At 43.4% G+C, this 16,336-nt stretch overlaps 1 protein-coding gene across 1 annotated transcript in view; it reads left to right on the top strand.

Annotated features, from left to right (window-relative positions):
* Positions 1-16,336, top strand: part of CUBN (cubilin) — a 639,217-nt gene that overhangs the window by 441,566 nt on the left and 181,315 nt on the right. Inside the window, exons 39-40 of the mRNA XM_029588764.1 lie at positions 4,006-4,201; positions 13,507-13,704. Of these exons, the coding sequence (XP_029444624.1) occupies positions 4,006-4,201; positions 13,507-13,704 (394 nt within the window). The remainder of the gene's footprint in view (positions 1-4,005; positions 4,202-13,506; positions 13,705-16,336) is intronic.

Below are 16,336 nucleotides of genomic sequence, written 5' to 3' on the forward strand. Positions count from 1 at the left end.
AAAAAAGATTTGGATAAGTTCTTGGAGGAGAAGTCCATTAACGGCTATTAATCAAGTTTACTTAGGGAATAGCCACTGCTATTAATTACATCAGTAGCATGGGATCTTCTTAGTGTTTGGGTAATTGCCAGGTTCTTGTGGCCTGGTTTGGCCACTGTTGGAAACAGGATGCTGGGCTTGATGGACCCTTGGTCTGACCCAGCATGGCAATTTCTTATGGGAAATTTTTTGCATCTCGGGATTCGCTAATAGCCTCATCTACAAGTACTTTACATGTGATGAGCGCTATTAACTATGCGCTCGACTGGACATATGTTTTGATCTAGAGTCCAATTTTTAGGAAGCTGATGAGTATAGAAGTGATCGGGATAACTTTAGCCGAACATTCAGTGGCATTTATCCAAGAAAAAGTGTTGCTGAATATACTTGACTACATTACCTCAGCTCCCCCTCCATTCTACCCTCAAAATATTATAAAATCAGGGGACCCAGTGATGCCCAGTACCCCTTCCCCCCCACTCCCCAAGCTATTTTAAAAAATTGTGTCATGGGCCAAGTAGGCCACTCTTCTAATCCCCCCAAAATATTATTTAAAATGTAGCATGGATCAAGTGGCCCTGATTTCCCCTCCCCCAGTATCCTACCTTAAGAAATGATGCCACAAATTCCTAATCCACACCTAAACCCCTGATCCTCCAAGTGCCCAGAAAGTCCAGTGTGATGAGAAGAGATGCATACTTCCTTTTGCTGGACTAAACAATATGTGCCGATGGAGCTGACAGTCACCAGCACTTAGTATTCATATATTCACTTCTCCCTGGGGAGAAGTACTCAATAGGAATGGTTCTTTCCCTGACAGTGAGTTCTGAATGGGGATAGGCCCCTTTCCTTTCAGCGATCTAAAAAAATGTTGTTTATTTTAGTAGTACTTACAATTTTGGATGTCTTAGTTATAGGGAACAGCTCCAGTTGTTGCAGTTCATTAGTTGGACCATCTCCAGATGTCTGAGGTTAATATCTTAGTGCCAATAAACCTTACTTGTTGCATAGTGCAAAAGAATGTGATGTTTGTTACAGCTGTTTTTGCCACTCATATAAACATTTATCAGATTACATCTGTCGCCCAGAACAAGGAATCCAAAACTAAAATGAACATTTTAGAATAGATATCACTTAAGAGGAGGGGGTCATTGACATCATGCAATGGTGACACCTAATGGTCATATTTTGGGCTCATGACCGCAGGGTTCTAGAATGAGTCTTGATGCATGGACCCCAGCCAAGGACTGCCACTGCTGTGACCTGACTAAATTAAATTGAGAGAAGGAATATAAAATGGGGTGGGGAAAAATGAATACCAAGCTGCAATGTTAGTTTGTATTTTTCATCAAAAAATGTATTAATGGAGGCAGGTCCCAAGATACGGATATGCTAGCACAAGCTTGCAATGAATCTGTGCAGTTCTGACTATTGGCACCTATTTCTAAGCACTAATGTACTCAAATTATAGGATCCATGGCAGCATGGTGTTCACAGTGGTAGATTTGACAGAAAAATCTAATACATTTCTTTGACTAGAGTGATCAGAGAGTTAGATTAGAGGAGAACTCTAGATGCAGTGTACTTGGATTTCAGAAAGATCTTTAATATGGTTCTGCATAGAATTCATGATAAATGCAAGGTTATGCATTTGAGTTGCAAAAACCCAAGGAAGCAGTACAGTATAGGGAATGAAATTTTACGCATAAAACAAGAGCAAGATGTGGAGGGGATCATATCTGACTAGGTAACAGCATAAGCCAGAAGACTGCTTGCATAAGTGATAAATGTATTTACTGTGTGATATTGGCTGGATGGGAGGTCTAAGTGAACTAGGGGAAATTCAGGCTGAAGAACCAAGAGGGTCTCAATGAACTGGAGAAGGTCTGGGAGAACTGATGGAGTAATTGGTAAACTGGTAATTTCAATTACATGTTCATGTTTTAAAATATACTGACTTACATGTATAAATTGGGTTTCACGCAAGCCCTACCTTAGTTTCACACACAGAATATACACTCATATATTTTTAAAATACTCACTTTCAATGCATTTCATGTATTTATGCATAAGTAGAGATACAAGTATTTTATAAATTGCATGTATGTAATACACGTGGGTTATAAAATACCATCATAGATCTATGTGCAGCCACATATACCACTGTGTGCAGTAGTTTGAAAGTTATCCTCCTCTAATTTTTTCCAGCTATGTCAAGGGTGGTCCTTGGGTGTTATCCAGCTATCATACGGGCCGATACAGTAAAGTGCGCTCCGGCAGAGCGCACTGTTAGCCCGTGTTTGGCCGTGCGTTTTCGACGTGCTATTTTTACCCCCTAATAGCACCCGCAACATGCAAATGCATGTTGATGGGCCTATTAGTCATTCCCACGTGATCCAGAAAGTAAAATGTGCAGCTAAGCCACACATTTTACTTTCAGAAATTACCGCCTGCCAAAGGCAGGTGGTAATTTTGGCCGGTACTGGGGAAGTGTACAGAAAAGCAGAAAAAACTGCTTTTCTGTACACCCTCCGACTTAATATCATAGCGATATTAAGTCGGAGGCCCCAAAAGTTAAAAAAAAATTAAAAAAAAAAATTTAAATCAATTTTGCCGGCGTCCGTTTTCTGAACCCGTGGCTGTCAATGGGCTCAAGAACCGACACCGGAAAAATTGAGCATCGTCTGTCAAACCCGCTGACAGCCGCCGCTTCTATCAAAAAGGAGGTGCTAGGGATGCGCTAGTGTCACTAGCGCCTCCTTTTACCGCGGGCCCTCATTTGCATGCCGAGGAGAGTGGCCTGGGTGCGCGTCAGGAGAGTGGGCGCTTGCCAGCTCTCCCGTGGGTTTTTCTGTATCGGCCTGATAGCTGGATAATTGTAGGCCAGCCAAAGAGCAGCCCTAACATTCACTGGATAAACATATCCAGCTATATTTTAGAATAGCTGATATGTTCAGCAGCATGCCCTCGCTGCTGAATAACTCAGATAAGTTCATCCTGCTAACCTTGCCAGCAGAACCTTTCTATGTTTAATAGGAGTGTGCCTGGAAAAAATATTGTTTTTCATTTTGTTTTATATCTTTTTTTTGTATTTCTTTTTTCTTATTAGCACACACTCATTTATTTTAGCAATTGCTACAAGGGAATAAAAAAGAAATTTCATTGCTTTTTCTGCCATTTAGAATTGGAAATGACATAAAATGAAACAAATGTTATTTCCATGTCATTATGAAACAATAGCTCATTCCTAGTGTTTAACTAAATTATGCAATTAACTGAAGAACAGCAGGCCTGTCATGTGAGAAATCCCTCATGGATGCTGAACATTTTGTAGGAAAGCTCTGACTCTGCACATAACGCAGGTCTCATGACCCCTCAGTGTGACTCACTGCACTGCTCTCATCTGAGAACAAAAGTTATAGATAAGCAATTACTCTTTCTTCTTGTGGTGGATTAATGACATTATTCAGAACCTCCCTGGATTGAATTAATGGGTGCACTCTTGTGGAAGCCATCATTCAGCACTGATGCAGTCTAGTCTACATTTCCTATTCTAATTTGCATATTTAGGATGCACTAAACACCACATTTGTATCACCAGAAATGGAGCACTGAAGGAGAATACACTGTACATATGATACCATGATGGCAAAGAATTATAGCGCCATTGCCTATTAGCAGTATCAAATTTGTAAATTACAGTGGCAAATTAAATATTACAAAGGGACTTATTTTAAAAGATTCCTCCTATTCTGCGCCTAGCGATATATACTTGAACAGCAGGCCTTATTTAGATTGACATACTTCATCTGACAAAAATCAAATCATATTTCTATTTTTTTTTCTGCACTTGGAGTTTGCTTCTTAAACAGAAGAAGGTGATGAGAGTTTTAGTAAATGTTAACATCTTTCCCATGTGCTGACTGTGCGGTAGAGTTCTGATTTGTCCATTGTCTTTCCGTATAGTTTTATGAAGGACCCAACATTCATTCCCATCTTATTGGAACATACTGTGGCCTGTCGCCCCCTGCACCTTTCTCATCCTTCGGCAGTTCTATAGCAATTCAGTTTCAGACTGACAGCAGTATCAGCAGGCCTGGGTTCCTCTTGGACTGGTATGCAGTGGACGCCTCTGCGGGACCTTTACCTACCATAGCCCCAGGTTTGTGTTTTCAGATGGTAATACAGTTTTAAATGTGATTTAAGTCTAGCAATTGGGTAATCTTGATTTGGAATCCTAGTCCTCATGTCTGTCCTTTAGCTGTGAATTTCCCTTTGGGCAGCGTTTGGTGAATTGCAATCCCAAATCACATAAAAATAATCCACAAATCAACAAATGTTGCCTATTCCTTGTGTTAATAGTATAAGAACATAGAGTAATTAACATGTAATGCACTGTATATTGCAGAGTGGTTTTGATGTAGCACTTCTGGAAGTGTGAAGTCAGTCTATATTATAACAAAGCAACCCTGTCACAAAATATTATGACTAATTTGCAATTGAATATATTCCAAACAGTCTACAGCAGGTACTGTCAAAGAGTTATTTATCTTTGTGAGCTGTTGGGTACACAGTTAATGACTTTTCATTTGGATAGTTATGGAAGTATCCAGTTTATTGAAGCATTGGAAGTTGGTGATTGACCCATGTTATCACTGCAGGGGTATATGCAGCATGTACAAATATAGTAGCATTCCGCCATAATGCCTTCTGAAATGTCACCGTATTTCATGCTAGCATCATTGTACTGGTTTCACTGCTGTGAGCACAGAAATGTTGTGACATGGAGGGCTGCATTTCTATTGCAGGAGCGGGAAGGAGGGGGTATGTGCGATAGTCTTTGCTCATTGTTGTCCGTTTGATTATTAAGCTTACTATAAAAACTGCATTCTGCTGCTGTCCATTCCAGTTTTATGAAGTTGTCACAGACTCCTGGAGGGATGGTAGTGACTCACAGCACAGGAGTGGGAAGTCTTGAGCACATTGTTGTTTTTCATTGGTGCATATCTTGAAGAATGTTTGATTTCCTGCATTTTCTTTGTAGTCAACATTAAGGGCCTGATTCATCCAGGTGGTTTGTTTTTTTCTATAGACCCAGGAGGGGAGAAAAGTCTTAGTGAAGCATATCCTAAATGGAGGAACTGAGTATGGTCAATAGATCCACTAACCTTGTGAAGTTATCAGATATACAGTGAAAACAGGCTAGAAATATTGACAAACCAATCCCAGTAATCAGTTTAACACATCCATTCCATACATTCTGAGTATGCATAGAAAAATGTAATTGAAAGCAAGATTATAAAATGTGTTTCTCAAAGCAATCTTAGAAGTTATCACCATTCATCCTGAGTGGCTTGGACAAATGAGTTTGATGCATGGCCGGGTCTCAGATACTAAACGGCTATGGAGATCATGTTGTTGAAACCCGACTGCACACCCAGTCATAAACCCCATTTTCCTTGTTACACAAAAAGAATGCTTTTTTTTTTAGCTCTCCAAGTTCCTCTGGTGAATTGTAGACTCCTTGAACCACTTCAATGCACTTGCACAGCCAAGAAACACAACTTAGGACATGCGGTCCCCAAAACAAAGGGGCCTATACACTAAATATCAATGTGAATACTAAAGCCACACCTGTGTAGCATCCCCCAGAAATAATGGGCTATGCATTAAGGCCCTGGCGTGTGTGCTAAACTGGGGTCTGAGGATTTTAGTGGGTTTTAAGGCTGGATATAGGTGGCAGGATTGGATAGTTTGGTGGGCCGAGGGCTAGGAACTTGTGCAGACTAAATGAGCAAGGGTGGGAGGACTAGATGACTTGGGATGTCAAGAGGGCAAGATTTATCGTTATGTACATGAATTTTATGTCTGTTATATTAAGTAAGAACATGCCATACTGGGTCAGACCAAGGGTCCATCCAGCCCAGCATCCTGTTTCCAACAGTGGCCAATCCAGGCCATAAGAACCTGGCAAGTACCCAAAAGCTAAGCCTTCCTGGGCTGTGTAGGGCGTGCAGTGGGACAGGGTGGTCTGCAACCAGCCCATTGGGTCCGCTCGTGAAGGTGGGCTGAGTAGGGCACCCTGAGGGACAGTGCCAATGTCTTCCTTCTCAGCCCTCGTCTATGATGTCTCCGCTTCAGCCCTCGTCTATGATGTCTTCGCTGCAGCCTTCGTCTGTGATGTCTTCTGTGTTCCAAGGACTCTGTCTGCCCTCGTCCTCTGTCCGACCTGCTGCCCAATGCCGTTACCCAGCGGTAGGTCCGAAAGGGCTTGGAACAGTCGGAGGACTGTTCATCAATCAACATTGCGTTGTTGGTTGTCGTGGGCGTGCAGGTCCGGTTGAGGGTCAGACCTTGTTCTCTAGTCCTTGCTTCAGCTATGCCTTGCCTGGTTCTCCATGCTCGCACCAGCTCACCTCCCACGGTGTGGCTTGGGGCTCCTCCCTGAGTCTCGCCATGGCCCAAGGGCTCACCCCACCTGCTTTGGAGGCGACCGTGCTCCTCGCACTTGTAGCTGAACCCAAAGGCCTCCAAGCCCTCGGTTTGTACAGCGGCGTGGTGGACGCGCTCGCAACAGGTACTTAGTGTGGGGATCATCTTTATGTTCCTTCTGTGTTTCTTTTTTCAGGTTTTCCTTCTTAGCTCTCCATATAGACCTTGTCATAGTATGAGTTCAATATTGCTTATTTGTTCCATTGTGGTAGTAAAGTCAGTCAGGAGCCAGTTATTAATGATAAATCCATTTTAGGCTTGCACGTCAGGCGAACATGAAGGGGTGCAAAAAGGGACAAGCTCCTTTGTTGCGATCTTTCGTGCTCACGCCAAGGGCATGAGCCTCCCAGTGCAAGTGCCTTGGGTGTTGTTGCCAGGATGGTAGGCTGGCGGAGGGCAGTGGGTGGGTGGAAGACGGGATCGTCTACCTGGCACCTGCAACTTCCCCTCTTCCTCCTCATTCCGCGGGGGGATGGAATGCCTGCAGTGCAATTCCCCACTGCCCTCGATGTCAGCGATCGGTTCGCCTGCTGGTGCTGCAACCAGATGGTCCTCTCCCCATCTTCGGCATTGCTGACGGGTTTACCTCCTTGGGATGATGGGCAGGCAGAGGGAGGTGGCTGGGCAGAAGGCGGGATCACCTACCTGGTGCCAACAACTTCCCCTCTTCCTCATCATTCCACGGGGATCCTTGTTCTGCGGGGATCAATTGAGGACAATTTTCAATAGTGCGCATAACTCAGCACACACACACACATAACTAGGTGCACCTAAAATTATGTAAACTGTGCAATTGGAGGCATACCACTTATAAGATACCACGTATCACCATCCTGAAAGTATGCACATATTTTTCAGGGATCCACATAATTGTATAGACCTTTTTTATAAAATTGCATGCATATATTTTATGTGTTAAATAATTGTAACATGCATATAATAACGGTCAGTTTACATATGGCAATAGGTATCTTACAAAGTTAGCTGACGTATGATTGTATGTCACATCTGAAAATATCTGTGCATGTACTTCCAAGCACCTGTTCACTGAGACCTCCACCAGCTAACCCAGACTTTCAGCTCTACCATTTCATCCACACACCCCCACTACTTGTACCAGACCCCCACCAAAAGCTGCAAACTAAAGAGAAGTCAGAAATAATATCCACAACTTCATTAGCAGATGTAAAAGCATACGCACGTTTGATTATGTAAATGTGAGCATGCTACCAAAGCATGCCCTAGCGCGCCCTTAAAATGCCCTCTATCTCCACACTTACATTTCCATGTATGTGATAGTATGTGCATACACTCATCCTTCTGAAAATTTGCTTATCATATACCAAAGATACTTATGTGCAATTATACTGATTTTACATGCAGAACCCCTTCATAAGTCTATGAAAATCACCCCATTATGTCTGTGTCCTCATTAAGTTCCATATATTCTAACTCTCCGATCTTATTTTTTAGACTTCTGACATTCACATACAGCCAATTTAAATTATATATATTTTAATTTTAGCTTTATTTATAACCTTATTAGCAGTTGATAAAGGTAATTTAGAATCCTTCATATTTGGCTGCTCAATATTTAATTTCACCTGGGCTACTTCAGTCTTTTACACAACTACACTTGGGATATCTTAACTTCCTGTTATGCCAGTATCGTGAGAAGATAGCTCTCTCTGAATCATGCATTTTAAATCCTATGACCGATGTTTAAATGCATTTGGCATGGCTTACCAAGCTACTTAACAATAGTGGTAAAACTTCATAAACCTTACATTTATCCCAGAAAGCTGATTTGGTGCTCCCAAGCCTCAGAAAATTAGGCCTTTCAATTACAAGACTTACGGCCTTCAGTTATTTTGGTCCAAAAATATGGAATAATCTACCACTTGGAGTGAGACTAGAAGCTGATTATTTAAAATCTAGATAATTAGTAAAGACTTGGCTTTTTACCCAAGGTAGTTGCAGAGATTGGGATATGAATGATGTAATTGTTTGGCATTGAGAGACTGATCAGATTTATGATCTGTGATATGGTGATAAATTTTATTGATGTTATAGAATTTTAATTGTGTAATATAGGGTGAAGCTGAGAAATGGGATTTCATTTCTGTTTGTGTAAGACTGATTATGGGGAGGTGATTGGTGGGATTGGGAGTGGGTAGGTTTTAAATGTACTAGAGTGCCATGCTTTATTGTCTAAACTGGAACCCCCACAAATTCACTATCTTCCATTCTTGCCTTTGCCTAAAGAATATTTATTCCATCCTTTCCAACCTTAAAGCGATGATATGCCATGAGGAACCCTTCCCCTTCTGGGTAGTCAAGCAGGCCAAATCCTAGCTACCTGATTGCTTCTAGCCCAGTGTTAACACTTTGCTGGCAGAAGGCCAGACTGCCTACAGAAAGCAATAGTAAGACTCATTAAAAAAAACAAACAACTCAACTTGGATCTGAATGATCTGAGCAACCACTACCTGATCACAAATGTTCCATTCTTGAGTAAGATCATTGGAAAAGCAGCGATTGTACAGCTATCCAACTTTCTGTCAACCACAAATATCCTTGATCCATTCCAGCCTGGCTTTAGGCCTCAGTTTAGCACTGATACTGCTTCTCCTGATCCCACAGATGGGGAATAGGAGAACCTCATTCCTCATTATCAGCGTAGAAATATCTCTAGTGAAATTTGGCTGCCTTGCCTGGGGGCCATTTTGGAATGAACCTATTCCAGTAAAACAGGAAGTACTGGTGTTTGCGCATGCATACATATGTGCATATTTCAAAGTATGTGTGTATTTGTGCATGAAAATAAAAACTATTTGCATACTTTTGAGGCCATTGATACAATGCCTGTGCATAAGGGACATAAATTAGTTTTGAATTGACATGAAAAACACAACAAAATGGGCTGTTTCTTTTCATGTCATTTCAAAATAAAAATAAATGTCAACACAATTATTTTGAATTTTGATTCATTTCATTTTCTACTTTTGTGTGTGAAATTTGCAAATTGCACATACAAAATGAATTTTATGGGAGCTGTTTGCAATTGCATGCAAAAAAACGAAAAATTTAAAGAAAAAAATGAAATGAAATGTAAAAAAAACCAGAAGTCGTCTAAAACAAAAATAGTCAGTGAGCACACTCCCACTGTGCATGGATCTTAGTCAGGCAATCCCTACTGGTGCTCATCAACCTCTCTTTGGTTTTTGATACAAGGACTATGAGGTGATAATCTCTCACCTAAAGGTCCTGAGTTCTACCGTATGGCTCTGTTTTAACAACCACATTGTTCAACATTTACTTGTATCCCCTCAGATGTACTCTTGCCAGTGATATTCAGTTCTAGGTCACCTTAGCCCTAACCCTGACAAAATAATAGGAAACCTAAATGATTGTAAAAGATTTCTGGTTGTCTGCCCAATAATAAATTGAAGTTCAACCCACGAAAGACAGAATTAGCGTAGATGAGTAAAAATGACCTCAGTCTTAAAATCTCAGGTGACTCTCAAAGGGACAGCTGTCCCCATTAGCCACCAATTCCATAGCTGAGGATTTGTACTTGACTCTTAAGTTCCCCTTTGAGGCCCAGGTCCTGCTGTAACTAAGGCACTATTTTTCATCTACACCAATTTCATCATCTCCACTTCTTCTTTGACAGTTCTGCCTTTGCCACATTCTTTCAGGCCTGCTTGATCTCCCATCTAGACTATTGTAACTCGCTTTACATCGGGATTATAAAAGAAAAAACTCATCTGGCATCTGCAACTCATACAGAATGCTGTGGCTCAAATGGTATTGAGTTTAAAAAAGGTTGAGACCATCACATCTGCACTGGCTACTGATAGTACACCGAACCAAGTTTAAAATCTTGTTTCTGGCCTTTAATAGGGATGTGAATCGTGTCCTCGATCGTCTTAACGATCGATTTCGGCTGGGAGGGGGAGGGAATCGTATTGTTGCCGTTTGGGGGGGTAAAATATCGTGAAAAATCGTTAAAAATCGTTAAAAATCGAAAAATCGAAAAATCGAAAAACCGGCACATTAAAACCCCCTAAAACCCACCCCCAACCCTTTAAATTAAATCCCCCACCCTCCTGAACCCCCCCCCAAATAACTTAAATAACCTGCGGGTCCAGCGGCGGTCCGGAACGGCAGCGGTCCGGAACGGGCTCCTGCTCCTGAATCTTGTCGTCTTCAGCCGGCGCCATTTTCCAAAATGGCGCCGAAAAATGGCGGCGGCCATAGACGAAAAGATTGGACGGCAGGAGGTCCTTCCGGACCCCCGCTGGACTTTTGGCAAGTCTCGTGGGGGGTCAGGAGGCCCCCCACAAGCTGGCCAAAAGTTCCTGGAGGTCCAGCGGGGGTCAGGGAGCGATTTCCTGCCGCGAATCGTTTTCGTACGGAAAATGGCGCCGGCAGGAGATCGACTGCAGGAGGTCGTTCAGCGAGGGTTCCGGCGCCTCGCTGAACGACCTCCTGCAGTCGATCTCCTGCCGGCGCCATTTTCCGTACGAAAACGATTCGCGGCGGGAAATCGCTCCCTGACCCCCGCTGGACCTCCAGGAACTTTTGGCCAGCTTGTGGGGGGCCTCCTGACCCCCACGAGACTTGCCAAAAGTCCAGCGGGGGTCCGGAAGGACCTCCTGCCGTCCAATCTTTTTCGTCTATGGCCGCCGCCATTTTTCGGCGCCATTTTGGAAAATGGCGCCGGCTGAAGACGACAAGATTCAGGAGCAGGAGCCCGTTCCGGACCGCTGCCGTTCCGGACCGCCGCTGGACCCGCAGGTTATTTAAGTTATTGGGGTGGGGGATTTAATTTAAAGGGTCGGGGGTGGGTTTTAGGGGGTTTTAGTGTGCCGGCTCACGATTCTAACGATTTATAACGATAAATCGTTAGAATCTGTATTGTATTGTGTTCCATAACGGTTTAAGACGATATTAAAATTATCGGACGATAATTTTAATCGTCCTAAAACGATTCACATCCCTAGCCTTTAAGGCTCTCAGTGACTGTGCCCCCACCCCCCACACACGCACACATCCACACACTCTTCCTTGGCCATTGACAGAATCTTTTTGTGTCTTTCCACTTTCTGAAGTCGCTGCCACAAATGCACCTAATGGTGCCTCCATTCAAAGATCAGTGCCTCACCTGTACCAGGATCAGTTCCAACACTGTAGAACTTTCTGCCACTCAACCTCACATTAGCAACAAATTTTCTAGTCTTCAGAAAACTACTGAAAACATAACTTTGTGATACTGCCTTCCCAAGATAAGATGAATGGTAGTCTATTCCCTATCTGTACATCTCCTGCAAGCTAGTATGTGAACTTTAAAATGCTCTTATAGCAAGAGTATAAGATGTGTTTTAAAATAAGTACACTGCTTATTAGAGATGTGAATCGAAACCAGAATCGGTTCTGATTCTGGTTCTGATTCACATCGAGATTTTTTTTTCGTCCGGCCCGATCGGGTTTTTTTTATCGGCTGCGCCCAAGCTGATAAACAAAAAACCCACCCTGACCTTTTAAAACTAATCCCTTAGCTTCACCTACCCCCCCAAAACCTTTTACAGGTACCTTGTGGTCCAGTGGGGGTCCTGGGAGCGATCTCCCACTCTCGGGCCGTCGGCTGCCACTAATCAAAATGGCGCCAATGGCCCTTTGCCCTTACCATGTGACAGGATATCCGTGCCATTGGCCGGCCCCTGTCACATGGAGGGAGCACTGGATGGCCGGCGCCATCTTTAAAAATGGCGCGGGCCATCCAGTGCTCCTACCATGTCACAGTGGCCGGCCAATGGCACGGATACCCTGTCACATGGTAAGGGCAAAGGGCCACCGGTGCCATTTTTATTAGTGGCAGCCGATGGCCCGAGAGCGGGAGATCGCTCCCGGGACCCCCACTGGGCCACCAGGTACCTGTGAAAAGCTTTTTGGGGGGGGTCGGGAGGGTGGGGGAAGCTAAGGGATTAGTTTCAAAGGGTCGGGGTGGGTTTAGGGATTATTTTTGTGTGCCGTTTTTCCCACCCTCCCCCAAAATGATAAGAGAACCCCACGAACAATATCGTGGGGTTTTCCTATCGGTTTCGGGGAGCACACGATTTCTGTCGATTTTGAAAATATCGTACGATATTTTCAATCATCCGAAATACGATTCACATCCCTACTGCTTATCTTTTGCACTTTACTGAATGCCTATCAATGATTTCCTGTAACCCATCCTATGTATACTTTAAATGTATCTCTGTATCTATGTACCTTATTATTTTATGTGCCTTACCTGATGTGGATTCTATTTATTCTGTAATCTTACACATTTACATGATGTATACTTTTGACCTGTTGTACCATGATGGAAAAACCAATAGGACACAGTAAATAAGACACCAAAACCAAGAGGAGACATATATCAATTAAAGTTGTCAAGGAACATCACTATAAGAAAAGTGGAGATGAGACATTAGCAGCAAGAATTTTCAGGTTTCATTTTCCAAAATGGTTTCAGTGGACTTTTCCTCCCCTAATTTTGGTGGCTTCTTCCTACATTGTCAGCATCCCATGATGCACAAATAAGGATCAGGTCACCCTCCCAGCTCCTAAAAGTGACAGGAAAATGAGGCAGCCATATGACGAGACAATTAACATTGACTGCCGATATTCAAAGGCTTTGTGTGAGGAACTTTTGGAATTACCCACACAAAAACAAAAATTTGAATCCCCCCTGCTGCAGAAAATTTCTCCAGATAATAAGGAGCATCGCTGGAGGTATTCCAGAGGCGGGGCTAAACTTTAGCCAGTAAGCACATATATGGAACATAGGTTTGGTCAGAAAAAGAGCTGTCCTTAAATAGCTTCATAGCAAACTGGCTCAACCATTGGGTGCAATCCTAAAACAGGCCCAGTAACTGATAAACTTTTCACTATAAGTTGATTTATTTCAGTTTGCTCTCCTAGGTTCCTGTGGTGGTATTCTAATGACAGGAGAAACTCCTTCATTCCTCTTCTCGCCGAACTGGCCGCATACCTATCACAATCATATGGAATGCACGTGGGTGATTAGAGCACCAGAATCCATAGTGGAATTCAACATTCTGGCCCTGGATATTGAGTCTCACAGTTCATGCAACTACGACAAACTCGTCATCAGGGATGGTAAGAAAAACCGTGCCAGATCCTGTATGGGTTCCAGGTCATAGAATGCCTCCAAACCCTTTTAAAGAAGTTACGACGTAAAAGAAAGTTTAATGTTCTATTTCAGCTGTAGCGCTCTTTGTTCGTGGAAGCTTTCCCAACTGTATACTGTAGATATGGACATATGGTGAATGACAAAGTAATTTATTCTTAAATTAATTACTGGGAACTTCACTTTTACTTAAAATGAAAATACTTTCTGACATGTATGCTCTTTTTCTGCAAAGCTGGACAGGCACCCATTGATTACAGTATATTGTTCGCAGTAACATAGAAACATAGAAATGACGGCAGAAGAAGACCAAATGGCCCATCCAGTCTGCCCAGCAAGCTTCCCTCATTTCTTCTCCCATACTTATCTGTTTCTCTTAGCTCTTGGTTCTAATTCCCTTCCACCCCCGCCATTAATGTAGAGAGCGGTGGAGGAGCTGCATCCAAGTGAAATATCTAGCTTGATTAGTTAGAGGTAGTAGGAGTAGTAACCGCCGCAATAAGCAAGCTACACCCATGCTTATTTGTTTTTACCCAGATTATGTTATACAGCCCTTATTGGTTGTTTATCTTCTCCCCTGCCGTTGAAGCAGGGAGCTATGCTGGATATGCGTGAGGTATCAGTTTTTTTCTTCTCCCCTGCCGTTGAAGCAGAGAGCTATGCTGGATATGCATCGAAAGTGAAGTATCAGGCACATTTGGTTTGGGGTAGTAACCGCCGTGACAAGCCAGCTACTCCCCGCTTTGTGAGTGTGAATCCTTTTTTCTTCTCCCCTGGCCGTTGAAGTTATGCTGGATATGCGTGAAGTATCAGTTTTTCTTTTCCCCTGCCGTTGAAGCAGAGAGCTATGCTGGAAATTCGTGATGTATCAGTCTTTCTCCCATGTCCGTTGAAGTAGAGAGCCATGCTGGATATGCGTCGAGAGTGAAGTATCAGGTACATTTGGTTTGGGGTAGTAACCGCCGTAACAAGCCAGCTACTCCCCGCTTTGTGAGTGCGAACCCTTTTTTCTTCTCCCCTGCCGTTTAAAGCAGAGAGCTCTGCTGGATGTGTGAAGTAACAGTTTTTCTTTTCCCCTGCTGTTGAAGCAGAGAACTATGCTGGATATGCATTGAAAGTGAAGTATAAGAATGGAGTGATCAAGCTAGTTGAAAGGCATCAGGAATAGAGGAAGGTGGAGGTAGTAATTTGGATATTTGGTTTGGGGTAGTAACCGCCGTAACAAGCCAGCTACTCCCGTCTTTGTGAGTGCAAATCCTTTTTTCCACATTTCCTCTTGCTGTTGAATCTTAGAGTGATGTTGGAGTCACAGTAACCGTGTGTATGTTATTGACTAAGGGTATTGTCTCCAGGCAGTAGCCATCATTCTGGCGCAGTCACCCACTCTTCATTGGCGGCCTCTTGACTTTATGGATCCACAGTGTTTATCCCACGCCCCTTTGAAGTCCTTCACAGTTCTGGTCTTCACCACTTCCTCCGGAAGGGCATTCCAGGCATCCACCACCCTCTCCGTGAAGAAATACTTCCTGACATTGGTTCTGAATCTTCCTCCCTGGAGCTTCAAATCGTGACCCCTGGTTCTGCTGATTTTTTCTTATGGTAAAGGTTTGTCGTTGCCTTTGGATCATTAAAACCTTTCAAGTATCTGAAAGTCTGTATCATATCACCTCTGCTCCTCCTTTCCTCCAGGGTGTACATATTTAGATTCTTCAATCTCTCCTCGTACGTCATGCGATGAAGATCCTCCACCTTCCTGGTCGCCCTTCTCTGTACCGCTTCCATCTTGTCTTTGTCTTTTTGTAGATACGGTCTCCAGAACTGAACACAGTACTTCAGGTGAGGCCTCACCAAGGACCTGTACAAGGGAATAATCACTTCCCTTTTCTTACTCGATATTCCTCTCTCTATGCAGCCCAGCATTCTTCTGGCTTTTGCTATCGCCTTGTCGCATTGTTTCGCAGACTTCATATCATTAGACACTATCACCCCAAGGTCCCTCTCCTGCTCCGTGCACGTCAGCCTTTCCCCCCCCATCGAATACAGTTCATTCGGATTTCCGCTCCCCATATGCATGACTTTGCACTTCTTGGCATTGAATCTCAGCTGCCATATCTTCGACCACTCTTCCAGTTTCCTTAGATCCCGTCTCATTCTCTCCACTCCTTCCGGCGTGTCCACTCTGTTGCAGATCTTAGTGTCATCCGCAAAAAGACAAACCTTACCTTCTATCCCGTCCGCAATGTCGCTCACAAAGATATTGAACAGGACCGGTCCCAACACCGATCCTTGCGGTACACCACTTAAAACCGCTCTCTCTTCAGAGAAGGTTCCGTTTACCATCACACATTGTCTTCTGTCCGTCAACCAATTTGCAATCCAGGTCACCACCTTGTCACTCACTCCCAAGCTTCTCGTTTTATTCACCAGTCTCCTGTGCGGAACCGTATCAAAAGCTTTGCTGAAATCCAAGTATATGACATCGAGCGCTCTTCCTTGGTCCAATTCCTTGGTTACCCAGTCAAAAAAGTCAATCAGATTTGTCTGACAGGATCTTCCCCTGGTGAATCCATGTTGCCTCTGGTCCATCAATTCTCCGGACTG

The sequence above is a fragment of the Rhinatrema bivittatum genome, chromosome 2 (genome assembly GCF_901001135.1).
Source record: "Rhinatrema bivittatum chromosome 2, aRhiBiv1.1, whole genome shotgun sequence".
In the NCBI taxonomy this organism is placed as follows: domain Eukaryota; kingdom Metazoa; phylum Chordata; class Amphibia; order Gymnophiona; family Rhinatrematidae; genus Rhinatrema; species Rhinatrema bivittatum.